Source organism: Etheostoma cragini, chromosome 2, assembly GCF_013103735.1.
Source record: "Etheostoma cragini isolate CJK2018 chromosome 2, CSU_Ecrag_1.0, whole genome shotgun sequence".
NCBI lineage: Eukaryota > Metazoa > Chordata > Actinopteri > Perciformes > Percidae > Etheostoma > Etheostoma cragini.
Window position 1 is genome coordinate 872,639 of NC_048408.1, and position 16,809 is coordinate 889,447.

The following is a 16,809-nucleotide window of genomic DNA, read 5'->3' on the forward strand; positions in this document are numbered from 1 at the left end:
ACAAACACACACACGCATACACCTCCTCCATATCTGCTCCTTGCATATGAACTGAAGCTTGACAATATTTACCAGAAGAAAATACTTTTATTTCTATAAGTTCACTATCAGTGAGAACACACATGTGCATAGTTTATTGGGGTAAAATGATAAAGGTTTGTCAGATGGATCAATGTAAATGATATCATTGGAAATGCAATGTAAGTGATTGATGTCATATCATGTAAGGATCTTTAAGAAGTACAGACCGCCTCTCTAAAATTCTATCACACTTTTGGGATCCCCACCGAACCGCGACGTCACATTTATCCTGCAACTTAACATTTCATCACACTAATCCTGTTTTATGTTTTCCATCTCCTCTCAGCTATGTAACAGCCCTTAACCAGTAGTGTCACTAACAGTTCAACATTTTCTGGCTGATGTAGCGCCCCAACAGAGCCCGGATCAAAATGTGTCTTTGTGCCAATACTGTCACACACCGGTGTGTTGGACATCTCACCGAGCTGGATCTAGAGGTTATGGAAATGAACCCAAATTGGTCCCAGCCTCTAAAACACAGTACTGCTGTTAAGTCCCCAATAACAGATCAAGGGACTGATTAAAGGGAGATGTAATGGAGTACTGATTTGCAAGGTCCTAATTGAATAGAAGTGACCGTGCAGGAAGTGTTAGTGCACCTCCACGGGCCCACTCCAACACTAAGAGACCACCATGGTTACTGTTCCTGCAGTTGTGTTTTTATTCATATTTAGAAGCTGGTTTAGAGTTCCTGGTTTCGGCTGTTCGTTATCACCTCACATTCATGAACTGTTCGTAACTGTCCTTTTGTTTTCTGTCCTTGTGTTGTCCGAGCGTTCGTACTCTTTATTGGACCCATCTAAATCCTTTAGGTGTCTTCTCAATGACATCTCTGGTACCAAGAGTGCTCATAGATATTTATTTGCAAATGTTGGGCCCCATGTTCTGTTCACAATGGTTTCTTCATATTCAGAGGTTAGAGTATGTGCTGTATTATATAGAACAATAGCAGCTTACATTTGTCCCGAGAATTTTCTCCAGCAAAGAGCCACCAGACGTGATTGAAACGGCAAATCAGCGGTTTCAGAATATACTTATATTTATGTCACATGTCATGGATCGCTTCTGATCACAGGCCCAGACTGCAACAGGAAGTGTTGTAGCATAAAGGCTGGGATCCTTGGCCCGTCCAAGTGCACGGATGTCATTGTGACCCGCTAAAGTGCCCTCTGCTAGCACAGCAGCGGTCACCGGTGCCATCCTTTATAAAGCATTACAGGCTGTAACTAAAGGTTTTAATAATGGTTAATACATAATGTACTAATGCGTCATAGATTAGTTCGAAAAGCTTTAAAGTCATAAAAATGGCAACTAGAATGCAGCAGATCATAAATCTATTACTATGTAACTGCTAACTTCTTCCAAACTTAAGGATTTACTAAATCAGGTTGCGCCATTAAAACGTCCAAAATGTCCTAGCTAGTTAAGACCTTAGTAACGTGTAAATTGGTTGTTAGGAAACATCTGTAGCCAGGTAATCCTGCAAAAACGCCTACCGATCACTGCCTCACGCTCTGCTTGGAAAGAACCAGTGATTAGACGGAGCCCAGGAGCGATGCTACTTTCAATTCTTGCTAGCTTTTCAACATTACCAACCCTGCCTTTAAGAGCTATGAATTATGGAAACAAATTCATTGTAGCATCATGAGCTATATCCTTATTCCCCAAACGATATCTTTAACTTAACTGCCAATCCTTTGAAAATATAAAGGAATACAAAAAAAATAGTTAAAAGTATTCATGCACAATGAGTCATGTTAACCTAGCTAATGCCATTAGGCATTACCTTTGTGATGTGGTCTATATTAAAATATATTTGTGAAATAATAATTTAAAAATCTTCCGTCTTGGTCAGGTCAGACGTGTCGTCTATGTCCTGTTAACTCTTTACTCTTCATCTGAACGGCTCAACCTGTCAGTTAGCTAGTTAGCGGGTGTACATATGTAGTATAACTAATCTTTACATGAGATCTAGTCTGTTTATCCTCCAGCAAGACACTCTTTTGTCCTCTTAGCTCAGGGATTTATCAGGACCAGTCCTCTGATCTCTGGACCAACCAACATTCTTTACGTACTGCCGTGTAGACCTGATGAAAGCCAAGCACATTTAGCAAAGGAAAATCAACCTTCAGATCTGCATCATTACCAAATCAAGAAGCTCAACCTGCAAACTCAAAATATGTACAATGATTACAAATGAGTACATGATTAGTTAACCATTAATAAGCCATTAGTTATGTATAAACCCTTTATGAAGGCAGCCTTACGCGATTGTGTGATAAAGGAAGTGGCTGCTGCCACACCAGTGCACACACCTTCAGGCCGTCCCAGTCTGGCTCAGACACGTTTCCTGGGACCGAGTGTTAGTCCCTCATGATGTATGTGTGTATGTAAAAGCCCAGAGTTAATGTCAACTGTCTCACAGGACATGATGTTGCTGTCCTGTACTTCCACCTCGGTGCTGACATCATTCTCTTTACTTGTATATCACGTGTGTTTCAGTGGAGTCTGAGTTTTTCCTCAGCGCCACAGCCCAGTGTTTGGCTGCTTTAGTTGGCTTTGAGTCAACAACAAGGTGACTCCCCTTCAGATGAAGAAACTGAAGTACTGTTGAGCATGACACACTTTTGTTTAACTTTAAGACATGAATGATTCTAGTTTGTACCAAGGAGAGAGAATGACAGTGTTATAGAAGAAGCACAAATGAGATGTTGTAATATAATATAGACTAGAATAAATATTATCCAGAGGGAAATAGCATTCAGATGGATAGATCAGTTCTTCTGATTGTGATAATTATATGATGGTAATGATGACTGCAGATTGTTAAAGAGCCTTTTTTGTTTTCTTTCTCTTCTTTTGGGTTGTGACTAATTAAACAGAAGTTGATCTAAATCAAAATGGTCTGAGTCTTCATTTCACAATTTCAAAGTGCTGTTCATTTTATAGCATAAGAACAAAATGTAGGAAATTTTGCTTTTATTATATTTATGGGTTAATTTAGAAGATAGTGAGACAAGAAACTGCGTGTAGTTTATTTATTAATTATGGTAGCTGATGTTGTGTTTGATGTAGCCATGGCAAGCATATATAGGTTAAATAGAGGAGGACCCAGAATAGAGCCTTGCAGAACCCCACACAAATTTGTGATAGACCCTCCCATTTTCTTAGCCTTTTAGCAGGATCCCATGATGCACTGTGCCAAGTGCAGAGCTTAGGTCGAGTAGTATTAGGACTTTGGCTCTTTTATTGTCCCTGTTGATCCTCACGTCATTAACAACTATTAAAATAGGGGTTTCTGTGCCATGAGATACAGAAACAAGATTAGAATTGATCATAAATATCTGTAAGATATCATTTCAGTTGCTGATACACAATCTTATTGATGATCATACTTCATGCCGGCCCTGACCAAAGGGGGGTAGTAACGAGTTACATTTACTTAAGTAAGTTTTTGAAGAAATTATACTTCTAGGAGTAGTTGTTTTATATTTTATTTAAGTTATATTGTGCTTTGTTGTCTGTTAGGATTTTCAGTGTTAAATGTCACATGGCATGAAAATTTCACTTTAACATTAATATGAGTTCCCCCAGCCTGCCTATGGTCCCCCAGTGGCTAAGCACCATGTCATACATATTAGACTATTAATTATATAATAAATATATTTATGTATACTGTATATATTTTTAATTTGTCATTTTGTAAATTGATTTTTTCTTTGAAAATTGTGAAACAATTGGGAAAAATAAATGTAAAGAAATGCAAAAATAACGTGTTCGGCCAAGTTTTTCATTATATTCGGTTTCAACTTCAAACATGGATTTTCTTTTTGGTGCATACCTAATTGTGGCATTAGTCCTGATAAACCTCACAGTAAAGGTGTCAGTAATTCAAAATAAATAAAGTTTATTGATTCTTAAATACAAAAGTTCTAATCATTCAGGAATAGCCGTGGCTGTAAATATGAATATAAATAAAAAATACTGTGGCCTAAAACCCACAAGAAGCCTTATTCTCCTTTACAATAATCCATCTATACAATGGGATTGACTCGTTCAAATATTCAATAATTAAGATCAGATGGACCATGTGATATAGCTTGATGAAGGGTAATTTAACCCAAATTAGAAAGCCAACATATTTTCTCACTTCCTCTAGCAGATACTTTGGTGTGTACCCAGAATATATAATTGTACATTCATTACCAATAAACTACCTGATTGATCACCTGATTGATCACCTGATCAATCAGGTAATTTGTTCAGCTCAAACAAATTAGTATAACTCCTGTAATTATGATTATTGTTACGGAATAAAATCGGCAAAATTCAAGGAAAAATACTCAGCTTAAAATAAGATAACTCACACACAGCAGCGCCGACACTTGGTAAATAATTATCCACAAAAGTGTTTTTGTTTGAGATTTTACACCAGAATGGAACACACTGGAATGTTTCTGTCTTCCTACATGTTGTCCTTGACTATAAAGAATCCTATCAAAGGATGCATGACTCAGAGAATCAGAGAGAGGCCGGCACATGGTTTGATATGACCGGTCTGGAGAGGTAAAACTACACACTTTCATCCAAACGTTCATTTTTGGTTTTGTCTTGTGACCACAGAGAAGTTCTTGCACCCCAGACCCTACTCGGTACAAATGTCTTTCTTTCTTTCTTTCTTTCTTTCTTTCTTTATTTATTTCTTTCTTTCTTTCTTTCTTTCTTAATGGCCTTCTTTTGGTCGTTTTCATCATCTCTCCGAAATGAGCGTGAAAAAAGAAAACGCATGCAGGCGACACCTCAAAGTGTTTTCTCTGATGTTAAATATGAATGTCAGTTATAAATGATGAGCAGAATGTTGGTCAGATTATATTAGTAGCAGAGATTCAGTTTATTTTAACCATCATGTTGTCCTCGGGTCGCATTGACCCCTTTTCCTGTATGAATGTTCTTTTTAATTCCCCAAAATAACATGATTGATTCCACACAGCGCTCTTTGGCAAGTACACATCTCTACTTTCATTAATTTTGGGGCGTCTTATTCAATTTTATAGCATTTGGAGAAACAAATTGAAGTGTTTTTGAAATAGTATTGAGTAAAAGTTGATATATTCCAGTCTGTTATTATCTATCAACATCCATTCCTTTAATTTTTGTCAAAATAATTCCTAATTTCCGCTTTTCTAACTCAAACAATAGGTATGATGATTCCAAAACTAACTGTAAAACTAAAGTTAATAAGTTAGTGTGACGTAGTGTTTTCAAAAAACGTGACAAAAGTGTTGAAAAAAGGGCCAAAAGTGTAAGAAAAACTTAAAAACATTGATTAAAAACCTCAACAAAAGTGCTGATTTTCAACGGACAGGAAGACAACACGAGGGTTTACTGCAGGACGGGAGAGAAGTACACATACACATGATGTAAAAATATATCAGGTAATTAGACACAGATAAGCAAGAATATACAATCCTTTGAGTCCCACCAGAAATACAATCAACATAATTATCATAAGGACCTGCTTTGGTGGCATATTCAATGAATTCCACAGCAGCGGACGTCTATATCTGGTAAAAAAATAACAATAAAAATGAAATAGATGTCTTTATGTACGACAAATAGGCAAATGGAAATTGTTTTGCCTAGTTGAGTGAATATCTGAAGAAATAATTCAATATTGTGAAATGGATCTGGGAGGTCCTGCCTGTACTGGATGGATTTAAGGATGAATGTGTGTGTGGTGTGAAGGGATGCAGACCTCACCGTTTCCAGTGCTGATGAGCCGAGCAGCCTCCGGGTCCTGGGAACCGCCGTGCCGAGCACAGAGGAGGGGGAGGTGAAAGTCGCCGGGGCTTTTGTTGCCTCTACGGCGCCGTAAACCAGAGGCGGAGGATGAGAAAAACCGAGAGTGGCGGAGGTGAAGGAGTGGAGCGCTGATGAGTCAGGAGGAGAAGATATTTCACTGCTGTGAATGAATGAGTGTGTTCTGAATTTGAAAGCTTGTCATCATGGCACCTTTATTAACATTAACATTATTATTCATATGCTTTGGAATCTACAGCGGGACGTGTCATCTAACTTTCAGACTCCTCTTCTATACTGAATACTACTGACATCCTTAGTGTGTATTACATACGGTTAATATTGCACACCTGTATATACACATGTTATTTTCATATAAAATACCAATACAAACACAAATATACAGTTTTTACTACACCTACATATAACCAGGCAGTATAAATCAGAAAGGGAAAAGCTTCATTGTATTATTTATAATTATTTTTGCCACACCAAACTATATTTTTACAGAATATGTATTTTATATAATGTACATCCAATAAAAACATTTAAGAAAGGAAAACGTATACACACACATACAGTTTATATACAGTATATATAGATATGTATATACAGTATGTATATGATTTGATTCATATATATTTATATATAAAAAATACAGTGTATATATAAAGACTTAAGTTGATTGAGATCTATTTACAGTATGAAAAAATGGTTAATTATTTTCGAATGCATTTCAATAAATCTATATATATACTGTTTAAAATTTACAAAACATGTATTTAAATATTTTATATACACTATATGTATATAACTTAATATATAAATATATTCATATATAAGGTGTACAACACTGAAAATACAAATATATACTATATATGTAGTATATATATATATATGTATATATACTCTACATATATTGTGTGTGTGGTGTGTACTACTAAAAGATATATAGTATACACTAAAAATATATATACATATATTTATGTATAATTTATTGTCGTTAAATGTTGATTTCTCTGTTGTTCTTCGGTGTACAAAGAGTTGGACAAACAGGGACACAGACAGTTGGACTAACAGGGACACAGAGAGTTAGACACACAGGGACCCAGACAGTTGGACACAAAGGGACACGGACAGTTGGACACCCAGGGACACAGAGAGGTGGACACACAGGGGCACAGAGAGAGACATCGTTGATGTCCTTCATGTCTGGTCGTGTGCTGTGAGCCATTTCAGAAGATGGACTTTAAGAGAAGATATGAAATAATAAAAAGCATTGGGCGAATAACGATATCTTTAACAAAGATGTTTTCATACTGTAAATATATGTAATTAATATAATTATTTGAAATTTAAATAACATGAGTTTGTATATGTACATACTGTATGTATACTGTATATGTGTGTGTATATAAGTATATACATATATGTCTGAACTACATAACACATAACATATATATATATATATATATATATAGATCTAAACTGCATAACACATAACATATACTGTATATATATATAAATAGATCTAAACTACACAACACATAATGAAATATATACAGTATACTATTTATATATTTAAATATATATTTATATATGTGTATTTGCTCCATAACACAAAATGTAAAACAAAAATAATACAATTGTGTAAAACCATTCTTTTTAGTACAGTAGTCAGCTCCATAGAGTATGTCATATGTCAGCTAGATTTTGGGGGAAGCGTGTGTTGAATATTTCCATATGAAACACAGAGTAGTACTAGCAGTTGTAGTAGTTTGACAGTGTATCTTCCAACAGTTACACAGCAACCTTTGCCATAAAATTCACTTTAAATTGGCTATTTATAACCAAACTATAATCCACTTATTGGAGTAGAACTATTTTCTGGGCACTACAACGTGTGTTGACGGTCAATCTTATTATCAAAAGCACTCAAAGTGGTGTTTCTCGACATGTCAGAGTGAATTATTGTATGACGTATCCGGTTTTATTATATTCATTTTCCAGTGTGATTATTCATTTGCTTAATCCCACTCGGCCCGGCTGTACTCGGGTACTCAGCCACTTACAGAGGCTTGTGACTCACAAACCTGGTGAAAAAAGAACATTTAGTTCACGAGAGTCATGTCAACCTTCCCTTCACCTCTTCCTCCTTCCTCCCTTCTTATCATCATTTCTTATTCCCCCCTCCCCCTCTCTCTCTTTTCTGCGAGCTCGCTTTGAACAGAGGAAATCTGCACTTTTGCAGCAGCAACAGGCCAGGGATGGAGTGATTCACTGTATGTAGAGAGAGAGAGAGAGGGAGACAGAAAGAGAGAGAGAGAGAGAGAGGAGTTTTACACCTCTGCACTGTTTCCTTTCTCATCTGTTTTTCTGTCGTCGCCGTCTTGATCTGATTTGTGGCGTCTGTTCTCCTCCCTGTCCCTCCGTCTTCTTCCTCTACTCGTTCATTGTTTCTGGGATGGACCTCAAGGTTGTGGTGACCTTGTCAACTCTTTTACTCATCGCTGCAGGTAAGTTCACTTTTTTTTGTGGGAATAAAAAAATATATGAAAAATATATTATGCAGGCAGATAAACTGCTTTGGTATAATATTAGAATTAACCCAACCAGAGGCTGGGCTTCAACTCTTCGCTACCACTCAACGCTACTTCAGCAACATGACAGAAAACAAAGAACATCTTTTCAAATATTTCCACTACACAACAAAAAATAAAGTTATGAGAGAAAAAAACAATATGGACTAATTTTTGCATGAAGAACTTTCCATTCCAGATATTTTCCAAAGAAATAGGTTTTCAAGATATGTATTCTAGTTTGGCTGTTTTGCTTGTTAAGTTGTTTCTTACGTAGATATTTTATATTTTTTTTGTTCATGTACGTGAAAAGTTTTAATATTGTCTGATTTAATGTTGTTTTGCACCCCAGGAAGTTAACTGCCGTTCTAGGCGTCAGCTAACAGGGATCCTTACAATAAATTTAACAGATATTTTCCAGAAAGTCAAAATGTCTCAAATTTAGCAGCAGCTAACCGTAGCACAGCAGCAGCTAACCGTAGCGCAGCAGCAGCTAACCGTATGTTAACATAATTACACTGGACTATGTCAAAGCTAACTTTGGTGTTGATTGTGTAGTACAACGTTTTGTCATCTGTTCTACTGACCAATGTCCGCTTTGGTTGTAAAATCACCAGAAGAGTTGTGCTAAATCTAAATCTAATATGAGTCATTCACTAGATCTGGAAATTAAGTAGATTTAGCAATAATTTAGAAAGGTGAAGTCTGCTGTCGAATTAAATCAACATGTGACATTTTACAAATAGGTTTTTGCTTTTAATGTTAGCGTTCAACGGTGTATGCTAATAACACTGTTGTATTTTTAAATCATTTCAAGCTACGCTGTTAGCGCATTTTTACTGTGCAGACACACTAAGTGTTTCCTTGTAGACATTATGTCTCTGTTGAATTTATTTGCTGTCAGAGACGGCAGTGTTGTAAACCGAGACCAGAGGGTATGGAGACCGAGACAAGACCAAGACCAGGCCAGTGCGAGTCCTACACTGCATGGCACGATAACAAAGGGAAAGAGCTAACCCGAGTCATTCCTTAATTGAGCTGAAAGATTGGGAGATTGATAACGTTAGCTAGCTAGCTAGCTTCGCTAGTGTCACTTACACTTGAGACAGAGACAAGAAAATTGCGGTCGGTTCCGAGACGGGAACCTTTAAAAATTGGTCTTGGTCTTGGTCTGCGTCTCAACTAAGTGTGAATTAGGGAAAGCTAGCTAGCAACGTTATTAATTGCTCTTGAGTACCACGACACTGAGACGGTCAGAGGCATCTCCAGCCTGCATCAGAAACCTGTCAAAGGAAGAAAAGCTCCAACAGTCTGCCAGGACAAGTCCTACTGTCTGCTGTAGGAACACTCTATCAACCCAGAGGACCATAAACAATATTAAGAGCCTAAATAACTCATTTCCGCATCAAATGCATTTGTAACATAAAAACTTTAACTTGGGCCCAGAGGGAAACATGACAAGTCTGCCCAGTAGGGGAGACCAGGAATGGCTGGACCTAAAACTACCTCTGTTTTTAGGACACTTTTAGACAAAGTAGCCAACAATTAAAATTTTTTCAACTATATGATAGACTTTGTGAAATGATGAGAAATACAAGGTGGTCCTTTCTTACAACCTACCCCACTACTTGGGTGAGTTGCAACAGGTCGACAAAATGCACAAAAACTAAGGGTACTCCAAGTGAAATGCAACAACAACAGTTTTATTTTAAATGAATGGCTGCCACAATGTGTGTGTATGTGGAAAACTCATCCTGGAGCATATTTTATTATCTCAAAGTTACTTTCTATACCGTGTTTCCTCCGTGTTTGCGTGTGAACAGCCGTGGAGAGCTCTGGGAACTCTAAAGGACTGACAGTGGCAGCATTATGATGGCTAGCTGACTGGGGGCCGACTGTGGATGTGTCCCGGGGGATAGAGAATGGTTGCTAGCTGGCTGGGGGCCGACTATGGATGTGTCCCCGGGCCAGTGCTGTGACGATAGTGGATGATTGCTAGCTGGCTGGGGGCCGACTGTGGATGTGTCACCGGGCCGGGGCTGTAATGATAGTGGATGGTTGCTAGCTGGCTGGGGGCCAACTGTGGATGTGTCCACGGGCCGGGGCTGTAATGTTGGTGGATGGTTGCTAGCTGGCTGGGGGCCGACTGTGGGTGTGTCCCCGGGCCGGGGCTGTAATGATAGTGGATGGTTGCTAGCTGGCTGGGGGCCGACTGTGGGTGTGTCCGCGGGCCGGGGCTGTAATGATAGTGGATGGTTGCTAGCTGGCTGGGGGCCGACTGTGGATGTGTCCCCGGGGCTGCAATGATAGTGGATGGCTGCTAGCTGGCTGGGGGCCGACTGTGGATGTGTCCCCGGGGCTGTAATGATAGTGGATGGTTGCTAGCTGGCTGGGGGCCGACTGTGGATGTGTCCCCGGGCCGGGGCTGTAATGATAGTGGATGGTTGCTAGCTGGCTGGGGACTGACTGTGGATGTGTTCCCGGGGCTGTTGTCAATGCTGAGGCAGAAGACAGGGGTGTACTAGCTAGCTAGCTAAATTACCATTAGATTAGTCGTCTATCTGTACAGTTAATGTTACCAAAGAATTTGTGGGTTAGCCCAGAGTTGTTAACCGTGATCAAAACAATCATACTAAATACAAATGAGCATGTGAGAGACCCCCAAGAATTACATTAGCATTAGCATTAGCTACTTGTCAGTAGGCACCAAAGCACTTTTCCTCTTTGTTCACCCTAAAGGTTGGGAGCGTAATTGTCCATTACTGTTACAATTACCATTATTCTTGTGTCTCATTCCAACAAGTTAATGAACCACTGAGACGATTTAGGAAACATTATTTTAAGGTACAATAGAATCTTTGTGTTGGATCGATCAATCTTGAAATCAATCAATATCATTAAATAAGGTCTCTGTTGTATAAATGTGTTACAAACTGGGATGTAATCAGTGACAAAACGATGACATGTTGCAGAAATGTTTTTGTATTACTGAGGAAAAAATAAAATTGTATTGGATTGTTACAGCCCCAATGATCATGGATCAATACTTGGGAGGACCAAACATCAATAATAGGCCTATTATATTAAACTAAAGTCTATCATTATTTAAACTTTTGAATTAAATGAGAATGAATCTGACTTGTTTGATGATTCCATTTGTTAATCTGCTCAGAATGCATTAAAATCGGCATCCAAAAAATTGGGCCTTGGTTTTTTTTACGGTAAATTGAAACACAAACACTGACACCCGCGAAGTTTGTAAGTGTGTTTGTTGGAACGCACAACTAAGACACGACTGACGGGAATCCACCGTCACCCCCGTTTACCCACGACACCCAGAGGGTCCAATCTCTAGTTTAGAAAAGCCACCAGCCCAAATGTAGCTGCACACAAGTTCACATGTAAACATCTTTCAGACTGGGATTAAAACGGTGTTGATTCAACTGGCTCTTGGTGGGCAGCCATCTGCCACTGACACTGATGTACAGTTATGGCAAAATATGATTCATAATAACTATAGCAATTGTTATGATAACAGTGGCCGTTATAGTAATAATAATTAACAGCACTGTCCTTTCTCTCTCTAGCGTCGTTCTTTCCTCTTGGGGTGCACACACTCTCCAAGAAGCTAGAAAGTACTGCATTTCAAATGTACCCGCTGTGAGTACATAGACATATTGCAAGTAACTCGGAGACAGCAATAGGACAACGTTGAGAGACTTTTTCCTGAATTAGTCAACCTTAAACTGTCCAATGTAAAGTTCTGATTTCACACACAGTTGGACCCAGCAGGTTTGGACATCCAGGACACTTTTGTTGACACTTTTTTATCAATGTTTTTACCTTTTTCTTACTTGTTTGTCCCTTTTTTCTACACTTTTGACGTTTTTTTCAATACTTGTCACTTTTTTAAACATTTTCAACACTGCCTAACACTAACTTATTAATTTTAGTTTTACAGTTATTTTTTGAATTTATGGTCAATAAACCTCATTTATGGGAAATTATACCTAACGTTTAAGTTAGAAAAGCAGAAATTATGAATTATTGAGACTAAAATTAAAGGAATGGATGTTGATGATAATCACAGACTGGAATATGTCAACTTTTACTCAATAATATTTCAAAAACACTTCCATTTTTTTTTTTAAATGCTATAAAATTGAATAAGACGCCCTAAAATTAATGAAAGTAGAGATTTGTACTTGGCAAAGAGCGTTGTGAGGAATCAATCATGTTATTTTGGGGAATTAAAAAGAACACTGATATAGGACAACATGAGGACAACATGAGGACAACATGAGGGTTAATTGAATACTGGTTTGATACTGATGTAGGCCAATGTGTTGTTCTCCAAACTGTTAACTGATCTCTGTCCCCCTGCATCAGGCCAGTCCACTACTGAGCCAAACATGACTGTGTCTACCTCCCTCTACAAGGCCAGCACACCTAGCCCCACCTCCCTCAGCCCTTCAGCAGCCACCCCTAACCCAGACTCTAACACAAGCATCCCTGCGGCTGCCCTGGGCCTCCTCACAGTCACATGGCACGGGACATGTAAAGGAGATGTAAACCTGAGCCTCATCCATCGCTCCATCTCCTCCATCTCCTCCCTGCCCGTCTGTCACGCCAGTGGAACACACATCCGGAGTCTTTTGAGTAATGTTTGTAAGAACCAAAGAGGCTGCGCAGACCCGCTGCACTTGCCTGAAGGCCGAGGCACGCCGAAAGGTTATAACATCACAGCGAGGGGCGCAGAAGAGCACAACGGCTGTCTCACACTGAAGGTCCAATGCAAAGGTGTGTCATTGTGGATGTGTGTGTGTGTGTCCTGTTGTGGTTTGACATTTTATACTCGGCGGCCTTTAGTCATTAAAACGTCGAGCAAAGGGTACTGTAGTACAATAATTGATATCTGTAGTGTGAAATGACATGTCCACCAGTGACAGGTGTATTTAGACATCTGTAATTGTTTGTTTTTTTGTGTGAAATAGGAATCGCTGATATTGATAATTTAATTTAATGTGAAAATATATTTGTCAAACTCGTTTCACAGATATCTTAATTTTAAATTTTTACTACGCTAGTGGAAACTAAATGGCTAATACATCTACGTGTGTGTGTGTGTGTGTGTGTGTGTAGTTGTAGATGTAGATGTAGATGTAGGCCAGGGACAGCTCCGGGCCTACAAAGTGGTAACAGCTTTGCTCTGCTGCGTCTTGCTGCTTCTGATGCTGATACGCTTCACCAGACCCACCGTCAAAGCCCTGCAGAAGAGATGTGAGTACACACACACACACACACACACACACACACACACACGGGTTTGTGCTACTATCTTTGTGGGGACTCATCATTGACATAATGCATTCCCTCGCCCGTTACCCTAACCTTAACCCTAACCCTCCCCCTGACCATAACTCAATTCTAACCCTAATCCTAAAACCCAGTCTTAACCCTCAAACAGCCCTTTAAAGTTGTCGGTCCAGCATTTTGACCCCACAAAGCGGTCTGGTCCCCACAAGTATACTGGACTCCCGGTTTTTGGACCCCACGAATATAGTTAACCCTCTTGTTTTCTTCCCGTCAAAATTAAAAACACTCGTTTACACTTTTTATCTATGTTTTTTTAAACTTTTTCTTATGTTTTTGTCCCTTTTCTCAACACTTTTGTCACTTTTTAGTTTTACTAAACTTTTATTTTTGGAACTTATGGTCAATAAACCTCATTTAGAGGAAATTATACCTAATGTTTGAGTTAGAAAAGCATAGAGTAGGAATTATTGAGACTAAAATTAAGAGAATGGATGTTGATGGATAAGACTGGAATATGTCAACTTTTACTTAATACTATTTCAAAACCACTTCCTTTTTTTTTTATAATATATTAAACTGAACAAGATGCCCCCCAAAAAGATTTGTACTCGCCAAAGAATGTGGAATCACTCATGTTATTTTGGGAAATTAAAAAGAACATTGACAAAGGAAAACGGGTCAGTTTGACCCGAGGACAACATGAGGGTTAAACGAGACCACACACACACACACACACATTTGTGTGGAATGAGTACTTAGTGACCTAATACTGATCTGAAAATTCTTATATTTAGCGATATGTACTGTACATACACGATGCCCTGCAACATTCCCACTTTGAGTAAAAGGTGTGATTTTTTGCAACATGCAACGTGTCGTATGTATAAGTCCATGCAGCCAAGAGCCTGTTTCACCATATTTCACAAAAACAGAAGCACGTAGAGTTGATTGGGACTTTGAGACTGAATGAAATCTCCAGCTGGCAGTTCTCTGAAGGATCCCTGCAGCGTCTACATGCGTGTTCAACGCTTTGGTTGCTCTGTTGCTTTTCAGTTTCAGAGAAGAGGCAGAATCGCTGGGTCGGACCTACACAGAGTCACAGTGGTGAGTCGCGCAAGCACACACACACACACACACATACACTGTACATGAGGCTACTGAGGGAAATAATAATGTCTACATTTGATTGTGTATTTATCCAGCTACTGATCTATCTTCTTTGCTGTGCAAAGAGATCCATTTTTACTCCTTCATCACCATCAACACACACACACACACACACACACACACACACACACACACTGAACTTCAATGTGTCCTAAAGTTAGTCTGTCACCTGTCCATGTCTCTGTCTCAGTGTCTTACCATCGAGGAAAAACTGCAGTTAAAAGCATTGATGCAGAGAAGAGACTGTCCTACCCTGGTATTACACACACACACACACACACACACACACACACACAGTCAGACAGACACACACACACACACACACACACACACACACACACCCAAACAGACACACAGACAGACAGACAGACACACACACACACACACACACACACACACACACCCAAACAGACACACACACAGTCAGACAGACACACACACACACACACACACACACAGTCAGACAGACAGACACCCAGACAGACACACACACACACACACACACACACACAAACAGACACACAGACAGACAGACAGACAGACAGACAGACAGACAGACACACACACACACACACACACACACACACACACACACACACACATACACACACACACACACAAAAACAGATAGACAGGCAGACAGGCAGACAGACACACAGACTGACAGACAGACAGACACACACACACACACACACAGACAGACAGACACACACACACAGTCAGACAGACAGACACACACGTGTACGCACACACACACACACACTTAAACCCACGTTACACTAACCATCCAGTCATATAACGCTCCTCCAGCCTCCAGTCGTTCTATTGGTTTAAATCCCTTTGTGTCGTCCAATCAGCTCTGGAGCGACTGGCCGTCAGTGACAGCAGAGAGCCTTCATCCAACAGGAACAGTGATTATAACCTCTGAAACGCCTGCTCCTCCTGCATCATCCTCATCATCATCATCATCACCACCATCTTTAAAATGGGTCAAACACATGTGCTAATTTAACAGCACCTCTGTTTGTCCAGATAGAACTTATCAAGAACTTATTCAGGGTGATATAAAACTGATCGTTCACCTCTTGCTATATCAGCTTTTTATGCATCACGTACTAAAACTTCAGCTATATCAGTCAGTAGTTACACCGTCAATGTATAGTTTTGATATCTAAACTCAACTTTTTCAGCCCTGAAACCGTAAAGTAGCGCAGAACAAATCATGTCAAGCTGACTGAAGTAATACTAAGATGTGATAATTTAACAGACCCTTTAAAGTAAAACCACTTATCAGCCACCATTACAGTACATTGTACTCGTAGATTCTGCTTTTAGCGGTTAGCATTGGAGCTACTTGTTGAATGACAGCTGGGCGAAGTGGTTGGCCAAAAATCTGTATAACGTAGTATTAAGAGAGACAACGGTAGAGAGTAGTAGACCAAAATGTCGCTGAAACGTCCATCTTTTGACCCCACTCACGATCTTCTCCTAACCATAACTGTCTCGTACGTCCCCACCCAGAGCGTCAAAAACAGATACCATGCGTCCCGACCCAGCGCGACTTAATGAGACGCCAAAACAGCTAGACGCTAGTCCCGAGAGCGTCAAATAGTAACGCCAAGAGTCCCAATCCAGCACCTGACCCCGCGTCGCTTTCTGGCCCAATGGGAGGGGGATGGTGTTGGGTTGGCATGCAGTGGGCCTTCATCCAAGGCACAGTCTTTGGGGGGTGTTGACTCTTGGATAGATCGGAGACTAGCCTCTTAGCTAACAAGCTACAATATCAGACAGCTCTGGAGTAGTTAGAGGGTACATTTTCCACTTTATGCTATGCTAGCAGTTTCCTCCTTCCTGTTTCTATGCTAAC

General features: G+C 39.6%; 3 protein-coding genes across 5 annotated transcripts in view; all 3 read left to right on the forward strand.

The window, feature by feature from the left end:
* Nucleotides 1-5,956, forward strand: part of vps37c (VPS37C subunit of ESCRT-I) — a 12,422-nt gene extending 6,466 nt beyond the window's left edge. The window contains exons 6-7 of the mRNA XM_034860944.1: nt 2,584-2,656; nt 5,827-5,956. Of these exons, the coding sequence (XP_034716835.1) occupies nt 2,584-2,656; nt 5,827-5,956 (203 nt within the window). The remainder of the gene's footprint in view (nt 1-2,583; nt 2,657-5,826) is intronic.
* The window catches only part of si:dkey-9i23.16 (uncharacterized protein LOC571915 homolog), a 31,243-nt gene extending 17,461 nt beyond the window's left edge, over nt 1-13,782 (forward strand). For both annotated transcript variants that reach the window (XM_034893267.1, XM_034893250.1), the window contains exon 7: nt 13,745-13,782. The gene's annotated coding sequence lies outside the window, so the exon portion shown is untranslated. The remainder of the gene's footprint in view (nt 1-13,744) is intronic.
* LOC117957514 (T-cell surface glycoprotein CD5) lies at nt 8,121-16,572 on the forward strand. Of its 2 annotated transcripts, XM_034893323.1 has the most exons (7): nt 8,131-8,400; nt 8,560-8,568; nt 12,862-13,259; nt 13,608-13,739; nt 14,829-14,879; nt 15,133-15,198; nt 15,800-16,572. In XM_034893323.1, exons 1-7 carry the CDS (start codon nt 8,345-8,347, stop codon nt 15,868-15,870), a joined length of 783 nt encoding a protein of 260 aa, XP_034749214.1. In that variant the 5' UTR covers nt 8,131-8,344; the 3' UTR covers nt 15,871-16,572. The 2 variants fall into 2 exon arrangements, with proteins under 2 accessions (XP_034749222.1, XP_034749214.1); XM_034893331.1 differs by lacking the exon at nt 15,133-15,198 and having other exon boundaries at nt 8,121-8,400.
* The last annotated feature ends 237 nt before the right edge of the window (nt 16,573-16,809 follow it).

Excerpts from the sequence above, each read along its gene's own strand:
- LOC117957514 (XM_034893323.1), top strand. The coding sequence starts at position 8,345 with ATGGACCTCAAGGTTGTGGTGACCTTGTCAACTCTTTTACTCATCGCT. Across the intron at positions 13,260-13,607 it reads ACTGAAGGTCCAATGCAAAG|ATGTAGATGTAGATGTAGGC; the intron begins GTGTGTCATTGT and ends GTGTAGTTGTAG. Across the intron at positions 14,880-15,132 it reads ACCTACACAGAGTCACAGTG|TGTCTTACCATCGAGGAAAA; the intron begins GTGAGTCGCGCA and ends TCTCTGTCTCAG.